Source organism: Erpetoichthys calabaricus, chromosome 11, assembly GCF_900747795.2.
Source record: "Erpetoichthys calabaricus chromosome 11, fErpCal1.3, whole genome shotgun sequence".
Taxonomy (NCBI): Eukaryota; Metazoa; Chordata; class Cladistia; order Polypteriformes; family Polypteridae; genus Erpetoichthys; species Erpetoichthys calabaricus.
Window position 1 is genome coordinate 149,174,666 of NC_041404.2, and position 17,978 is coordinate 149,192,643.

The 17,978-nt window shown below is 39.8% G+C and overlaps 1 protein-coding gene across 1 annotated transcript in view; it reads right to left on the reverse strand.

Moving 5' to 3' along the window:
- Nucleotides 1-14,082, reverse strand: part of septin12 (septin 12) — a 248,713-nt gene extending 234,631 nt beyond the window's left edge. Inside the window, exon 1 of the mRNA XM_028814309.2 lies at nucleotides 13,549-14,082. Within this exon, the coding sequence (XP_028670142.1) occupies nucleotides 13,549-13,603 (55 nt within the window). The 5' untranslated portion in view covers nucleotides 13,604-14,082. The remainder of the gene's footprint in view (nucleotides 1-13,548) is intronic.
- Nucleotides 14,083-17,978: the final 3,896 nt, after the last annotated feature.

The following is a 17,978-nucleotide window of genomic DNA, read 5'->3' on the forward strand; positions in this document are numbered from 1 at the left end:
TGCAGACCTATAAATACCTGGGAGTGCAGCTGGATGATAAACTGGACTGGACTGCCAATACTGATGCTCTGTGTAAGAGAGGACAGAGCCGACTATACTTCCTTAGAAGGCTGGCATCTTTCAACATCTGCAATAAGATGCTGCAGATGTTCTATCAGACAGTTGTGGTCGAGCGCCCTCTTCTACGTGGTGGTGTGCTGGGGAGGCAGCATTAAGAAGAAGGACGCCTCACGCCTGGACAAACTGGTGAGGAAGGCAGGCTCTATTGTAGGCACAGTGCTGGACAGTTTGACATCTGTGGCAGAGAGACGGGCGCTGAGCAGACTCCTGTCATCTGTCTATCATATAGCACCTTTCATCCATCTGTCTATCTAATATAATGCCCTTCTAATCTATGTATCTATTATGTAGAGTCTTACACATCCATTTATCGATAATATAGAGCCCTTTCTATCTATCTATTATACAATGTCCTTCCTATCTATCAATCTATCATATAGTGCCTTTCATCCATCCATCTATCTACAATATAGTGCCTTTTATATCTATCTATCTATCTGACTATTATATAGTGTCCTTCCTATCCATGTATCTATCTACTGTACCTATCTATTATATAGAGCTTTACACATCTGTCTATCATAGCACCTTTCATCCATCTATCTATCTATCTATCATATAGTGCCTTTCATCTATCTATCCATCTATCTATTATATAGTACTCTTCCTATCTACCCACCCATCTATCTATCTATCTATAATATAGTGCCCTTTCTACCTATCTATGTATAATATAGTGCCTTTTATATTGATCTATTATACAGTACCCTTTCTATTTATCTATTATATAGCACCTTACACATCCAGCTATCTATCTGTCTATCATATAGTGTCTTTCATTCATCTATCTATCTATAATGTAGTGCCTTTCACGTCTCTCCATCTATTCATCCATCTTTCAGACCCCTTCATGTTTTTCACAGTTTTGTTATGTGGCAACCTTGCCATAAAATCATGTACAGTAAATGCCTTTCTTCACATCAAACAACACACACAATTCCACAGTGACAAAGCAAAAAGAGGACTTTTAGTAATTTTTGTTAAATTTGTAAAAACGGAAAACAGAAAGACCCCATTTGACATGAGTATCCCGACCTTTTGCTATGGCATTCGAAATTAGGGAATGGCATCCCATTCTGTTGATCTCCATCAGTGCCAGTGCTTTTTTTTTTATTTTGTGCCCTAATCCAAGTATATCAGTGTGTCAAATGACTGCTGGGTACCTAACCCATGCAGCTGGGCTCTGCGCTGCACCCCCCTTAAGATCTGCCCCCTTCTTAATGGTGGCGCTGGCCCCGATTACCACTGAGATGTTTCTGTCCATTAAAGGTCTCCATCGAACCTGACAGACACTGAGAGGATCTCAGTGAGCAGAAAAATCCCCATATCCGGCAGCGAGAAGCCCGTCATGTCAAACCAAGAAGACCCCCAAGGCTGCCAAAGGTGCTTCAGCTAAGTCCTGAGCGAAGGGGTCTGAGCACTTGAGGCCATGTGAGATTTTCACTTGTTTCATTTTTATTCAATGTGCCAAAATGTCTAAAAAAATCTGTTTTTATTTTGGCATTCTGGAGTAGGGAGTGTCGTGTGAGGAGGGAAAAAACTAATTTAAATGACTTTGGCAGAAGGCAGCAACATAAAAAATGTGTAAAAATGTGAAGGGGTCCGAATACGTTATGGAGGGCCAAACTATCTAATAGCACCTTTCGTGTCTGTCTATCCCCCCCATTTATATTGTAGTGAATTTCATATCTGTCTGTCTGTCTGTCTTATAATACCGTTTGTGTCTGAATCTCCACCTATTTATCTCATGGTGTGTTTAATAGCTATCATATAGCACCTTTCATATCTCTCTACCTACCTTATAGTACCTTTTAGGTCCATCTATCCCCCTGTTTCTCTTGTACTGCATCTTGTATCGACCTATCCAGCTATTTTACTCGGTCCATCTGTTATCAAGTAACTCAATCTGCCATCTTAAGGGACATTGGAGGAACACCAGACTGTCTAAAGGTGTGGAATTCAAATCCACGACTCAGCAGTGCTGACCACTGTGTTAGATAGATAGATAGATAGATAGATAGATAGATAGATAGATAGATAGATAGATAGATAGATAGATAGATAGATAGATAGATAGATAGATAGATAGATAGATACTGAAAGGCACTATATAATAGATAGATAGATAGATAGATAGATAGATAGATAGATAGATAGATAGATAGATAGATAGATAGATAGATAGATAGATAGATAGATAGATAGGCACTATATGATAGATAGATAGATAGATAGATAGATAGATAGATAGATAGATAGATAGATAGATAGATAGATAGATAGATAGATATGATAGGCACTATATAATAGATAGATAGATAGGCACTATATAATAGATAGATAGATAGATAGATAGATAGATAGATAGATAGATAGATAGATAGATAGATAGATAGATAGATACTGAAAGGCACTATATAATAGATAGATAGATAGATAGATAGATAGATAGATAGATAGATAGATAGATAGATAGATAGATAGATAGATAGATAGATAGATAGATAGATAGATAGGCACTATATGATAGATAGATAGATAGATAGATAGATAGATAGATAGATAGATAGATAGATAGATAGATAGATAGATAGATAGATAGATAGATAGATAGATAGATAGATACTTTATTAATGGGAAATTCACAACAATTGTTGCCTCGACTCCCTAGAACACGGGTGTCAAACTCCAGGCCTGGTGGGCCGCAGTGGCTGCAGGTTTTCATTCTGACCCGTTTCCTAATCAGTGTCCAGTTTTCACTGCTAATTAACTTCTTTTCCCTTCATTTTAATAGCCCTGTTTTTAAGTTTTTTAAGTCTTCTGAATTGATTCTTTTCTTCATTAAATGACAGCCAAACAAAAATGAGACATGAAACGAGCCAACAGATGAACAGCTAAACTGGGGCTTCAAACTCCAACCAGTTCCTTAATGAGAAGCTGATTCTTGCTGATAATTAAACCCCTTATTTAATTCCATGGCTTGTTGCTGCTCTCATTCTGCCACAGCAGACATTTCCAAAACTGTCGATATTCTGTTTTTTTTCATAGAACTCCGTCAAAATGTTTTGGTAACCTGAGAGATCAACCTTACTGAGACCTTCATCTTTATTTTCAGATTTTATTTGATGGGAACAGGTGAGCTGGTCATGTCCTGCTTGTTTTATGTCTCATTACTGTCTGGCTGGTAATTATGGAAAAAAACAACTAAGGGGCCTGAGTCAAGCTAAATAAAACTAAGGCTAAAGAAGTTAATTAACATCAAAAACTGGTCACTAATTAAGAAAATGGTCAGAATGAAAACCTGCAGCCACTGCGGCCCTCCAGGACTGGAGTTCGACACCCCTGCCCTAGAACAAGGGTGCAGTTTTTAAACTTCCTTTGCCAAGCACGATTGTCACAAATACACCAAAGTCAACTTCAGCACATTACAACACATCCACATAGACAACGACATGGAAAACAGGCCAGCAAACTGCGTACTGAATGAGCTGTGAACTGCTCGAGTCAGGAGGGGTCTGCGCACCTCGTCTCCCGATGCTGCCAGGCACGTCTTCAGGCTTCAGCCAGAGGCACATACTTCTTTGCCATTAAAAGGCTTTCAAGACAAGACATCTTCACAATTTTATAATGGCCTGCCTGTGAAAAAAGCAATTCCTTTAAACACAGCTGCTTTACATCAGGAGGATGCAAAAGATAAAAAGATTCATCTGCCCCATGGCAAAGAAAAAAGAAAAGAAAAGAAAAGAAAACTCTGAGGTGGTAAAGTAAATACAAATAGAAGACTTGATGATTTAGAGGAGGAATTTGGAGGCTACGGCGAGTGCGTTAAGAGACTCTCTTCTTTATGTCAGAATGACCCTGAGAGCGAGAGATGAAAGGCACTATATGACAGACAGACAGACAGACAGACAGACAGACAGACAGACAGACAGACAGACAGACAGACAGACAGACAGATAGATAGATAGATAGATAGATAGATAGATAGATAGATAGATAGATAGATAGATAGATAGATAGATAGATAGATAGATAGATACTTTTGTAAACGAGGTGTAAATTCTAGTGTAAGCATAAATCGCTTTTGTTTAAAAACACCATTTTTCATTGAAAACGTATCCATATGGACAATTGGATTCCAGATTTCCCCAAAATAAAGGCTCAAGTCTGTGAGCAATCAGTTGCAGTTATCATGAAATTCCACCCACAGTCTTAAACATGAAGGCACCAGAGCGGTTCTTCTGAGTGATGCCATTTTTGGTTCCCCTATAATTTAGATCCATGACAAGTTCCACAAAGAGCCATGAACAGATGATAACAAATCTCACACAAATAGGACTTGTGTGCATACAATAACACACACACAGTTCAGGTTTTCTTGCCCATCCAGCTTGCCTACCATGCAGTAAAGATTTCTGTTTTGTCCACACACATATATTTATTTTTGTCAAGCAATGGTTATACCAGGAACCAAACAACATAGTAAGGCGCCATTAAAGAACCAGGACTGATAAGACTGCAGTGACCCCTGAGCTGCTGCAAATATGTGCAAACTAATGTCACCCAAAGTGCTATGGAGCCAACACCTTTATGGCTGAAGGAATCCACCTTAATAAAAGTGTGTCTATGCATCTGTGTCTGTCCATTTTCCATTAACTCTGTCATTCCAACTGATGATGCATCATTAGCATTTGTAGCAACAAAACGCATTCAATTTGTCATTCCAACAGATGACTCAACACAAACATTTATAATAATCAATTGCATTACATTTGTCATTCCAACAGATGGCACATCAAACATTTATAGTAATAAAACCATTGCATTTATCATTAAAACAGATGGTGCATCACAAACGTTTCTAGAAATGCTAAAAAAACCCAACAGAGCTGCAGCATCATACATCACCACAGCTAGTGGCCAGCTGTTCACAACAGAAGTTAAGGATAAGGATCAGTGTTGTTAGTATGTAGTATAAACAGTTAAGATTAGGAGTAACTTAAGGTTAGGGATTAGTGTAGTGTGGTCACCTGCGGTGACATATGGTGCTGCAAATGCAGCTCTGCAGCTGGACCTTTCTCAGTAATCACTACAAACATTTGTGATGCACCATCTGTTAGAATGGAAACTGCAGTGCATTTTATCAATACATGCATTGCAAAATTCATTCCAATAGATGGCACATCACAAACAAATGTAGTAATACATTTTAGTACTACTCGTTTGTGATGCACCATCTGTTGGAATGACAAATGCAATGCATTTTATTAATGCATACATTACAAAAAGCATTCCAATAGATGGTGCCCTGCAAACTGTAAGGCTGAGGGCAACTATTTAGATTTCAACCTGTCTTAGAAGGGTCGCACTGCTAGTAAAGGAATTAAATAACAAAAAAAAGTAAATCAGACTCTCTGTGCGCTTATTTCAATCGCGACTAATCACCATTAGCGTAGCATACTTCGGAACGCTGCTAAAGTGATTCTATCATCCGTGTGTACATTCCCTAATCGTTTCCGTAACGAAGGCAGCAGCTGTATTGTATTTGTTAGAAAAATGGAAACATAAGACGGTCTGAGCTTTTTGCCTTTAAACGAGCGATTAAAACCACAGATAGCCCCAGAATGAGCGCGCTTCCGCTAATTCATTGTAATTGTAGTAAAGCAGATTAGAAAGGTCTTTCCGTAGCCGCGGGGGGCAGCTTTTCGGCAGCCGCTGAGCTCTTGGAGTTTTGCCACTTAATAAACGGTCTACGGGAACAAGAAGGTGGCCGTCGTAATACAGAACCGAGTTGAGTGAACACGCTTCATGGCTTGACGGCATCATCTCAGACCCAAACTAGCAGTTCTGTTAATGTCATTTGATTGTCCGGAGCCGACTTCGAAATTCTGCAGCATACGTTTGCAGCGAAACACAGAAGTTCTCTTTCATTCAAGCCCAAAGCGATCGTGACAAGAACCCGTAAAACCGGTTTAAGGTTTTGGCACGTCAGATGTTTGCAGTGCTGCTGACATCCCACCAGCCCACAGAAAACAAAAGACTGCAGAGAATGACCTGAGCGAAACAAGCGCCGTGTTGTGTACATTGAGGCTTCTTTATGACCTCGCTGCCTGAAGCTGTAAGGCACACAACTGCGGTACTCCATATCTGACTTGATACTGGAGGAGTACATCGTTAGCAGAGCTGTAAACTGGCGTAAGTGAAAGGCAGTGACCCCCCTGCTCACACTAACAAGAGGTGTAAAGAAGAATGGGGACCCCAAGATAGGTAGACAACCTAGGGACTAACAAATAAATAAATACCAAGGCAAGCCTGCACCATTAGTATCAGATTTATACACATAAGACCATATAGTGACTTAATACTGGGGACTGAAAGGGCTGCATGTAAATTAGAACATGCAAGTAAAAATCTCAGTATAATAATAATACATTTGATTTATATAGCGCCTTTCGCATGCTCAAAGCATTTCACAAATGTTCAGAGGAATACTGTAGGAATAACAGTACAAAGATCACATTGATTTACATCCTAGAAATATGACCCTATAAACCTATAAGCAGTGGTTTAATGTAGTATGTTTTATAGCATTAACTATTCTAACCGCCTTAATACAAATACGAGTCTGTGTGTCTGTCCGATTTCTACATCTCTGTCACTCCCACAGACGAAGCAGCACAAACACCAACACTGCTTTCAAGAATCCCACACCAAACTGCATACAACAGAGACACATCCACTGCATTTTCCATTCCAACAGATGGTGCAACATAAACGCTAAAACTGCTTTAAAAATCCCATACCAAATGGCATATAGCAGAGACATATGCATTCCATATGCCATTCCAGAAGATGGGATATTGTAGACATTAACAGTGTTTTTAAAAATCCCATACCACAAGCACCACAGCTGATTTATTGAAAATTAGCCATCTTAAATTACCTAAAATTATTACATTAAAAATTTAACCTAATTCAGGGTTTCAAGGGGTTGGAGAAGAAATTGGCAGCACAGGGTGAAAGGTAAGAAAACCAACCTGAACAGGCAACAGTCAGAAAATTTGAGGGGGGGGGGGGGGCAGGGTTTTTTTTTTAATGATACAGACTCTGCAGGACACAATATAGTCATCTGACTCCCATTAACCGTTTTATTTTGTATTATATTATTTTCAAGTAGTAACATTCCAATAGATGGAACAACACAAACATCAACACTGCTTTTACAATTCCCATACCAAATGGCATATAGCAGATATATACTCATTGTATTTTCCATTCCAACAGATGGCGCATCACAAACATCTGTAGTAATGCATTAGTCCAAATGTTTGTGATGCACCATCTGTTGGAATGGCAAATGCAATGTATTTTATTACTACATGCTTTACAAAATACATTCCAACAGATGGTGCACTGTAAACTTTAATGCTGAGGTCTACATTGATGATTTGGATTTCAACCCGTTTTAGACGGGTAGCACAGGTAGTGGCACTATAAAAGAAGGGTATTTATTGAATGACATCATTTCTCTATAACCTGAGCACAGGAGGCATCAAACCCTGAGGTTGGGGGTTTAAATCCCGCTACTGACACTGCACTCTAATTGTAAACACAAAAGAAATGCAACCTTTTGTATCCCAGATATTGTAAGTCACCTTGGATAAGGGCATCAGTCAAATAAGGAAAAATAATAGCCATAGGAGTAAATCAGTGCAACCTTGTCAGTGAACACCATGCAAAGGTAATGTACAGGAAGAGTAAAGGGACATGTAACCACCAGCAGGTTCACTGAGTCACACAAGTTCACAGAGCAAGTAAGTACAACCCTGAGGTTTATATAGCGCCTTTGAGAGTAAATTCATTGCACTGTGCTTTAAAAAATGGCTGCCATATTTTTATAAAATGAGCACCGGCAGGGGGGGTTACACGGAGAGACTGAGCAGCTTTGCTTTTTTTATATGAGTCCTTGCATAGTTAAAAAGTAAACATATTGAACAAATTCTTTGTTGTGTTTTGTAATCTCCGTACAGTGACCCACTGAGATGTAGTGAATCCCCAGAGGCACTTTTAGGTTAGCAGCAATGGACAATCAAAGTCCTATTTGCACAACCAATAAAAGCTACAGATAGCACCAGAATAACCCCAGGGTCACAAAATGAAGCCGTTTTCATATAGCGCCTTTCATAATGGACAGCACCCACAAACACTTTACAAGTGAAAACGCTAAGCAACTGTGTTGTTATTTCTACAAACTGAACGCTATTAGAGTATGTGCACTGCATAGGAATACATGGTGGGTGCAATCATTTCATTTTATATAGCGCCTTTCATAGAGACGCCACCCATAAGAGCTTTAAGGGGAAAAAAAACCTTTTTATTTCTACAAACTGGCTGCTGACAGGGTATGTGCATTGCACAGAAACACACCGCGGGTTCAACCTTTGGATTTTATATAGCACCTTTTCAAGTAAACATTATCGACACAGTTGATTTAGAGAATCAGTATGGAATGAGTTCATCCAAAGTTTTAGAACTAATGCAAAGGCACTTGTGGTGACACATTCATCATCACACAGTGAGCCACAAGTTGGAATTTTAGGAGTAGCCAGGTGCTTTACGGTTCTCAGGGCCTCAGCCACGTGTCTCATTATATCACGTAACGTTTCTTAATGCTTGCTACAATTAAAATTTGCTCATTTGGTTGTCGCCTTTATCCAAAGTGACTTACAACATTTGAGATACAATTGGTTACATGTCATGTCATTTTCTAACCCGCTTAATCCAGACCAGGGCGGTGGGGGGTGCCAGAGTCATTCCCAGCTAGCATAAGGCACAAGGCAGTAACAAACCCTGCACAGGGTGCCAAGTTCACTGCCGGGCAAACACAAAGACACAAACACACCCCAAACACGCACTGGGGCCAATTTAGTGTCATCAGTTCACCCAAACTGCAGATCTTTGGATGATGGGAGGAAACGGGACCACCCGGAGGAAACCCACACAGACATGGGTAGAACATGCAAACTCTACATGGGGAGGACCTGAAATGTGAATCCTGGTCTCCTTATTGCGCCACCGTGCTGCCCCCTAGTGTTTACATTTCTTTTGTTTTTCCAGTTGGAGCACAGGCAGGTGAAGTGACTCGCTCAGGGTCACACAGGATGTGAACCCACAACCTCAGCGTTCTGATGAAGTCCAAAGCCTTAACCACCACACAGCACTGCCTATTATTCCTTAGAGTTATTAATATTTTTTGGCAGACACCTTCATCCAAGGTGGCTTATAACACCTGAGCTACATTTGGTTACATTTCTTTTGTTTTTCCAGTTGGAGCACAGGCAGGTGAAGTGACTCGCTCAGGGTCACACAGCGTCAGTACTCATAGCAGGAAGTGAACCCACATCCTCAGGGTTTTGAAGAAGTCCAAAGCCTTAATCACTTAAACCACACTGCCTATTATTATTACTTTTAGGCTGATGCCTTTATCCAAGGTGACTGGCAACATTTGGTTACATTTCTATTGTTTTTCCATTTGAAGCACAGGCCGGTGAAGTGACCTGCTCGTGGTCACACAGCATCAGTAGATAGATAGATAGATAGATAGATAGATAGATAGATAGATAGATAGATAGATAGATAGATAGATAGATAGATAGTTTATTAATCCCAAGAGGAAATTCACAAAAATTATGATGTATATTATAATAAAAATTATGATGTGAACCCAAAACCTTTTTGAAGAAGTCCAAAGCCTTCCCCAATACACTGAACTGCCCCTTATTATTTGTGATACATTTACTTGCATTGCTTTTGTTTTTCTAATTGGAGCACAGGCCGGTGAAGTGACTTGCTCAGGGTCACACAGCAGCGTCAGCAGGATTTGAACCTCAGGGTTGGAAGTCCAAAGCGTTAACTACTCCATTGCATTGTGTGTCTAAACTACCCTAAACTTAAAAAAATGTATTTTATGCTTCAAATTCAAAATCAAAAAGGTGGAGTGGTGGCTCTGTGGTTAAGCAACACCACTGGTATCTGAAAAGTTAATGGTTCAAATCCCATTACAGTCAGAAAGGGGTCCTACTCTGCTGGGCCCTTCAGAAAGGCCCTGAGACCACCAAAGGTCATGCAAAAAGACAATTTACCTCGGGGACTAACCAAGTGTATGTATATGTCCATGCATTTATGACCTTCAATGGTTTATACTGTATTGACAAAGGACCAGAACTGCGCGTGGCGCCCTCTGCCGTACCTTTTTTATCCTAAAATATAATTTGAATATTTTCGAAATGAATTTTCAAAAGCTGTTGACTTCAAAAAGTTGTAATACACTCCTAACACCTAGCACTGTGCGATTTCAATGACAACTCCCACCACCCAGACCTCTGGCACCCCAAATGGGTGAGAATGTGCGCAAAACCCCATATCATATTTTGCGTACTTACCCGAAATGTTTCTGGGGGCGTTCCCGGTGTGTGCTGATCACACATACATTTGCCGTAAAACGCATTACGTGACTGAAATGACAACTGTAGCGGAGCTCTGTGGCCTGCGTACGAAGGCAGCTGCGGCAGCACCGCGCGGTGACTTTAATAAGCTCCGATTGTTCCCCACAATTATAGGAATGCGTGGCACTTGTGTGTGTGCGGTAGGGCAAACGCGCTAAATCGCGATGACCTGTGCAAACTTGTCTTCTTTTGTTTTAAATCCACCGCACGACAAAACTATTTTGTTTAGAATCTGCTGTCACCCGTTGTGGCAATTTAAACGGCCGAACTTAGAAAAGGGAAGACGTAATGTGAACGCCGATAGGAGTTAAACATAAGAAGACAGCAGCAGGAGCAGCTCAAGCAGTTTTGACTAGTGATTAAAAGGGGGCTAAGCCTGCGCACAAATGGACGACTTTTCAGAATGAGCAGAAGGGGAATCAGATATGGGGGTCGGGTAGGGCATGAGAAGGTAAAGAAAACAAAGCACCGCATGCGCACATATGTGCACGCCGTTTGAAACACAAACACCACTTCCTTCTGAATTCATTTAGCAATGCTGAAAACAAGAATAATATTCCAAAAAAATAGTTTATGTAGTAGAGTGTATGGCCCCGACGGTAATTTAGCAATTGGCTCGCTCTGGGCTTCAAAATCTAAAGCTTTGTTTGTCTGTTTATGTTATGCGTCGCGTAGCCTGAAATTTTTCCTCTTCTATTTACATTTCGGTGTAATCTTCACATCTCTTATCTATACGGCCCTTCTGCTTTTGGCTCGGTTTGGTCTTCTCTCTTTTCACGCTGGTTTGAATCGTAAGCTTGGTGAAGAGCGGAACGAGCGCAAGAAAAGTCGCACCTGCGGCAACGAACAGCAAAGCATTAAACAAAATAGTTCAACTTAGAGGTGAAGCAGACGGGATTCACCTGAAACCTCCGCATCTAAAAATGAGAAATCTGAGTGGGATTCAAACACTCGCCGCGTTAAGTAATAAGCGATGGAAATCTTACCTGCACAACTGCCTTGATTTAGAAAGACCAACGTAAGCATTTAAATTCTAAAAACGATCACTTTCACAGAGAATAGAAGTGTTGAGGCAGTTAAGGGCTCGACTGCGTCCTGCGGCGGACCGACTGGCGCCCAGCAGGGTTGGCTCCTGCCTTCCGTTTGACTGTGCGGGCTGCTGCGACCCCTCATCTGGACGAATGGGTGCATAAATTGATATACTGATGGAACTAATAGAGTTGTTGGATATAAGAAGTTCATTGTTAATATTACTGTCAACCAAAACTGTGCTGCTGTATTAATCAACGAGTTGAATTAGATTCCAAATATTTAAAAAGCTGCAAATAGGCAAAAGCACCCCAAATAGGACTCAAATTGTTGCTGACGTTAAACCACCGTAACTTGTAAGTACATTATCACAAAAAACAAACACTAAAATTATTTAGTGTGTTTAACGGAGCGCATTAAGGATGATAAAAGACGCTATTTAAATCAAATGTATAATTATGAATAATTTTGTATTTTTACAAATCTACTTGGTGTCTAACGTCCGATCTCGAGACTACGGCTCCCTGATTTGAATTTAAGCCAGTTTAGAAATGCCATGTCATGTTAGTAGTTATAAAGTCGGAAGCACTAGTAGCCTTATGGCTTAAGGCACTGGACTGCAGCATTAACCTCCAGTTCCGGAGCGCTCTTTGACCCCGGGCAAGTCATGTAACGTGCCAGCGTTCAGACACAAAATTACATATTATTATTATTCGTCTGACACCTTTATCCAAGGCGACTTACAGTATTTGACAGACATTGCTTTTTGTTAAGGCAAGTGAACTGACTTGCTCATGGTCCTGCAGTACTGGGATCTGAACCCACATCCGCAGGGTTTGAAGTGCAAAGACTTAACTACTACGCCATATACACACACACACAAATACATATATACATGATTATTATCGGTTAGGTCTTTCGACTTCAGTCGCACATTCACAAACATACATACATATACATGTAGACACATTTTTAGGCGTCATTTTCGACAAGTTAAGAGGCTAATGGTCTCGATCACACAGTGTAGCAGGATTTGAACTCGCATCCTACGTTTTTGAAGTCCAACCCCATAACCACTACAGCATAGATATACACACAAATACATATAGGCATTTTATTTAATTGTTTGTTTGGACTTTAAACGCACACACACAAACATACATAAGTACATTTACGCAGAGCCGGCCAATTCATTAGGCCACATAGGCAGCCGCCTAGGGCGCCGTTTACGAAAGTTAAGGGGCGCGCGCATCGGTAACCGAAGAGGACCCCCTCACGCACTCGGCTCATTAGGGGTTTCGATTGGCATTGCACATACAGGAAAATGTGTATTTGCATATACAAAAATATATATTATACAGTATATACTGTGTATAGACAGATATGGTATATTTATATATGTGCATATTGTATGTGTGGAGTAACTGTATAAAGTTTACATACACAAATGTGCTATTGATATGTAGGTGTAAAGCGCAATCGACTTGCTGTTGAATACACATGTAAAATTAACTTCGATTGTTCTTTAAAAGTCTGAACCTCCACGTCAGGCGTAATTAACAGCAACGTGTGAGGTGCATACAGAAAAGCGCCATCCATCCATCTATCCTTCCATCAGTCCGTCCCTACCTTTATTGGTCATCCTTACTCGTTTAATTCAATTCAGCCGAGGTCGCCGTCGCTTTATGACAAATGCAGAAGTGTATTAAACAGAGGGGTGCCGTTACTTGTGCTTTTATCTGTAACGTTAGTTACCGCTTTACACACACTATGTGAAAGTTTACAAATAAAAAAATGGATGAAGTGAAACACATCTGTTGCATTAAGTCTTCAAGTTCAAGCAATCGTTTAAAAGTCACGAAGAGTCGAACAAAGAAACGTGTGCCGCTCTTACCTTCAAAATCTGACAGGATTCCCTCCAGATGGTCGTTCACAGACAGATCCGACATCCCGACTTGAGTCCAGCTCACCTCTGCAGATTTCACCTTCTTCTTTCCCGAGTTTAATTCTTATGGCCGCGTTTTCTCCTCGGCGTTTCAGTTCTCAATTCGCTGGTTTCTTTGTTTCTTTATTTTCTTTTTTTTCTCCAAACACCATGAAAGATCAGCAGTCAGAAGCAACAAGTCCCCTCAGCGCGCTCAGCAACTAGTAGCACAGAAGCCCACGGACTGAGAGGAATGCGCTCCGCAAAGCGCTCGGCTGCGCCGTCTCCGCAAGACTGTGAGAGCAAATGGCACGGCGCGCAGACAGCCTCCTCCCCTCTCCAAAACTAGAGTGGGCAGAGTGGGGGGTGTCAAAAGTGGATAGAAAAAAAAAGGCCAGCCCGAAAGCAGATTGGCGGCAGGATCGCACTGCATGAAGTACCTACTCCGGACTTTGGAAACGTACCTAAGACAAGACTGACTCGCCTGCTGTTCAGCGCTTCCTCAGAATCTTCCTCGTCTATGAGGAATGTGCACGGCACTTAATGTGGTAATATTAGTGTGAAAATATCATACCCTTAGGGGGGATAGGCTGTAGCTCCAGCGCTGGGTTGGATCTAAACTGCAGGAAGCCCGTCCCAGGTATATGGCTATGAGTGGAATGCTTGGAAATCAACGCACAAATACAGAGCAACACATTTGGAGAGGAGAGGTTATTTAAAAAGACTGAATGAGGGGGAGGTTTCATATAAATACTGATAGAAATGATTTCAGACATAATCAGGTATAGCAATATTTATTAAATATTAGTATGTGACAGAAACAGGACTGCTTTTCGATTGTATACAGTATAATTAATCCATCTACTTATCTGTATATTCATTTAATTTAAATCAGGTTTGTGGTAGTCTCAGCACAGTTGCTCTGGGCATCGCAGGGCATACCTGGGCAAACAAACACACTGGGCCAATTTTAATTTGATAATTAAATGGACATACACATAAAACCTTATAATTTGTGAGGAAAGCCTTGGCATTCCACTAAAAACTTCTACACACACACAAAAAAAAAGCAAATTCCAAATAGGCAGTGACCAGGTCAGAGACCCCTGGAGCAGCACTCTTCACGGAATACTCCACCCAAAGATGGCATTTATTTATGTTACTTACCCTTTCTGATTTGTAGTGATGGTCGAGGAAACAATTTAATCTCATGTTGTTATAAAATGAATATAAGAAAAGTTTTAATAACATGTTTTGGGCCTGCTAGTACTTGGATGGGAGACCAACTAGGAAACGCTTGGGTTGATGCTGGGAAAGGTGTTGGTTAAACCAGCAGGGGGCGCCTACCCTCTGATCTGTGTGTTAATCCCAATGCCCCAGTGCGGTGACAGGGACACCATACTGTTAAAAGTGGCACTGACCTTCAGATGAGACACAAAAAAAAGAGGTCCTGAATCTCTGCGGTCATTAAAGACCCCTGGGCATCCTTCAAAAAGAATAAGGTGTACCTTAATGTCTTTGACCATTCTGGCCCCCTAAACATCCCCTGTCTCACAGTGGCAAACTGTCTCTCTGACCATTTCAGCACCTAATACCTAATGTGTGGTGAACATACTGGCACAATAATGGCTGCCATCACTTCCTCCAGGTGGAAACTACACCTCGGTGATGATTGATGTGCCTCCCCATTGTTCATGTAAAGCACTTTGATTGTGTGGGAAAGCACACTATCTATCTATCTATCTATCTATCTATCTATCTATCTATCTATCTATCTATCTATCTATCTATCTATCTATCTATTATAAAGTGCCTTTCACATCTATCTATCTATCTATCTATCTATCTATCTATCTATCTATCTATCTATCTATCTATCTATCTATCTATCTATTATAAAGTGCCTTTCACATCTATCTATCTATCTATCTATCTATCTATCTATCTATCTATCTATCTATCTATCTATCTATCTATCTATCTATCTAATTATAAAGTGCCTTTCACATCTATCTATCTATCTATCTATCTATCTATCTATCTATCTATCTATCTATCTATCTATCTATCTATTATAAAGTGCCTTTCACATCTATCTATCTATCTATCTATCTATCTATCTATCTATCTATCTATCTATCTATCTATCTATCTATCATATAGTGCCTTTCATATCTATCTATCTATCTATCTATCTATCTATCATATAGTGCCTTTCATATCTATCTATCTATCTATCTATCTATCTATCTATCTATCTATCTATCTATCTATCTATCTATCTATCTATCTATCATATAGTGCCTTCATATCTATCTATCTATCTATCTATTATAAAGTGCCTTTCACATCTATCTATCTATCTATCTATCTATCTATCTATCTATCTATCTATCATATAGTGCCTTTCATATCTATCTATCTATCTATCTATCTATCTATCTATCTATCTATCTATCTATCTATTATAAAGTGCCTTTCACATCTATCTATCTATCTATCTATCTATCTATCTATCTATCTATCTATCTATCTATCTATCTATCTATCTATCTATCTATCTATCTATCTATCATATAGTGCCTTTCACATCTATCTATCTATCTATCTATCTATCTATCTATCTATCTATCTATCTATCTATCTATTATATAGTGCCTTTCCTATCTATCTATCTATCTATCTATCTATCTATCTATCTATCTATCTATCTATCTATTATATAGTGCCTTTCCTATCTATCTATCTATCTATCTATCTATCATATAGTGCCTTTCACATCTATCTATCTATCTATCTATCTATCTATCTATCTATCTATCTATCTATCTATCTATCTATCTATCTATCCATTATATAGTGCCTTCTATCTTTCTATCTATCTATCTATCTATCTATCTATCTATCTATCTATCTATCTATCCATTATATAGTGCCTTCTATCTATCTATCTATCTATCTATCTATCTATCTATCTATCTATCTATCTATCTATCTGACAGAATGGTCATCTATGGTTGCCAATGCTGGAGCAAAGCAAACAATATAAAAAATGTCCATCACAATCTGTTATTACTCACATCTGATTATTCAGAAGTGTTTATTTAACAATATTTTAGCAAAACTTCCTTCATTTTGCCCAGTGTGAGCACACAACTGAATGACTAGACACGTGGATTGTGCAACACGAGTAATGTGAGATTTTTTTTATAGTGCTGTCTGTGGTCCGGCACAGACCACCATTAATGCCCATTACATGAGGAAGTTTCATTTCTCTGTTTCTCCATGAAAACATGAGATTTTTTTTTTTTGGCCCGTCACAGATGGTTTAAGTAACGTATTATCAAACGTATCATTTTTGGGAGGAGTATTTCTTTAAGAGTAAAGTTGCCATAGGGGAGTCATTTTTGGTTCTCTGCAGACCCATCCACATGCAGGTTCCAGAAAGCACTTTTAATTTATTCTGTGACTAGATGAGGAGAGAGTTAGGAGATACCAGTGGGCTCCTGGTTTTCAAGGCCTCCTGCCGCATACAATAACCCAGCTAAGTTCAGCCTTCTTGATCTGTTCGTATCCTGCTGGCTTCTCTTCTGGGATGATATTAAAGATTTCTGTTTTGTCCAGATTTTAAGAACCGTCTCAAATGGCAGAGAATCAACTTCATATGCAAAGGAGCCATCCCAGAATGAAAAGGCGGCCGTACTTGGAGAAGCCACACAACCCAGTTAAGTGCCATGTTTAAGAGTGTAGCCAGTGCCCCTCCATGCCCACTAGGACACCTTGGGGCTGTTAGATTGTGCCATGATGATAATGCAATGCCGTTTCATGCCTGTTAAGTAAATTCATTATTTTTATATATATATTTTTATGATAATGTAGCCACTTGTCACCCGATATCAGGCCATTGAGGGTGAAACTCCTGAACACGCTGCACCCACTTAGGCTGTGCCAGCACCGCTATGCTTTTGTTTAACAAACACAGACATTTGCCTCCATTTTCACTTCTTGTCCACTCTACCTCAATAAATAATAAAAAGTAAATTAATTGCATGCTTTCCCAAGAGGACCCCCCAGGCCTTCTGATTCTGGGCCTAAGGCTTATTTTTTTTAATCCACCCTCTCTGAGGAGTTCTGCTAGGCTAAGGTTTCATTTTAAACTATTTGCCTTTTAAACATAAATCAGTAGGATTTGTTATTATTATTATTTATTTTTGTTAGATCAAAAATGTTTTGGAGTTTTATCCTTGTAATTAAAGCTTTTTTTTTTTAGTTTTATTTTTGGGACCACCTTTTCCTAATAAGAGACAGTGAGATATGCGCCTGCCCTCTACGTCTCAGTCTATATCGGGGTCAGAGGGTCCGTGTTACACTCACAGACTGTACGCCATATTTATGTACTA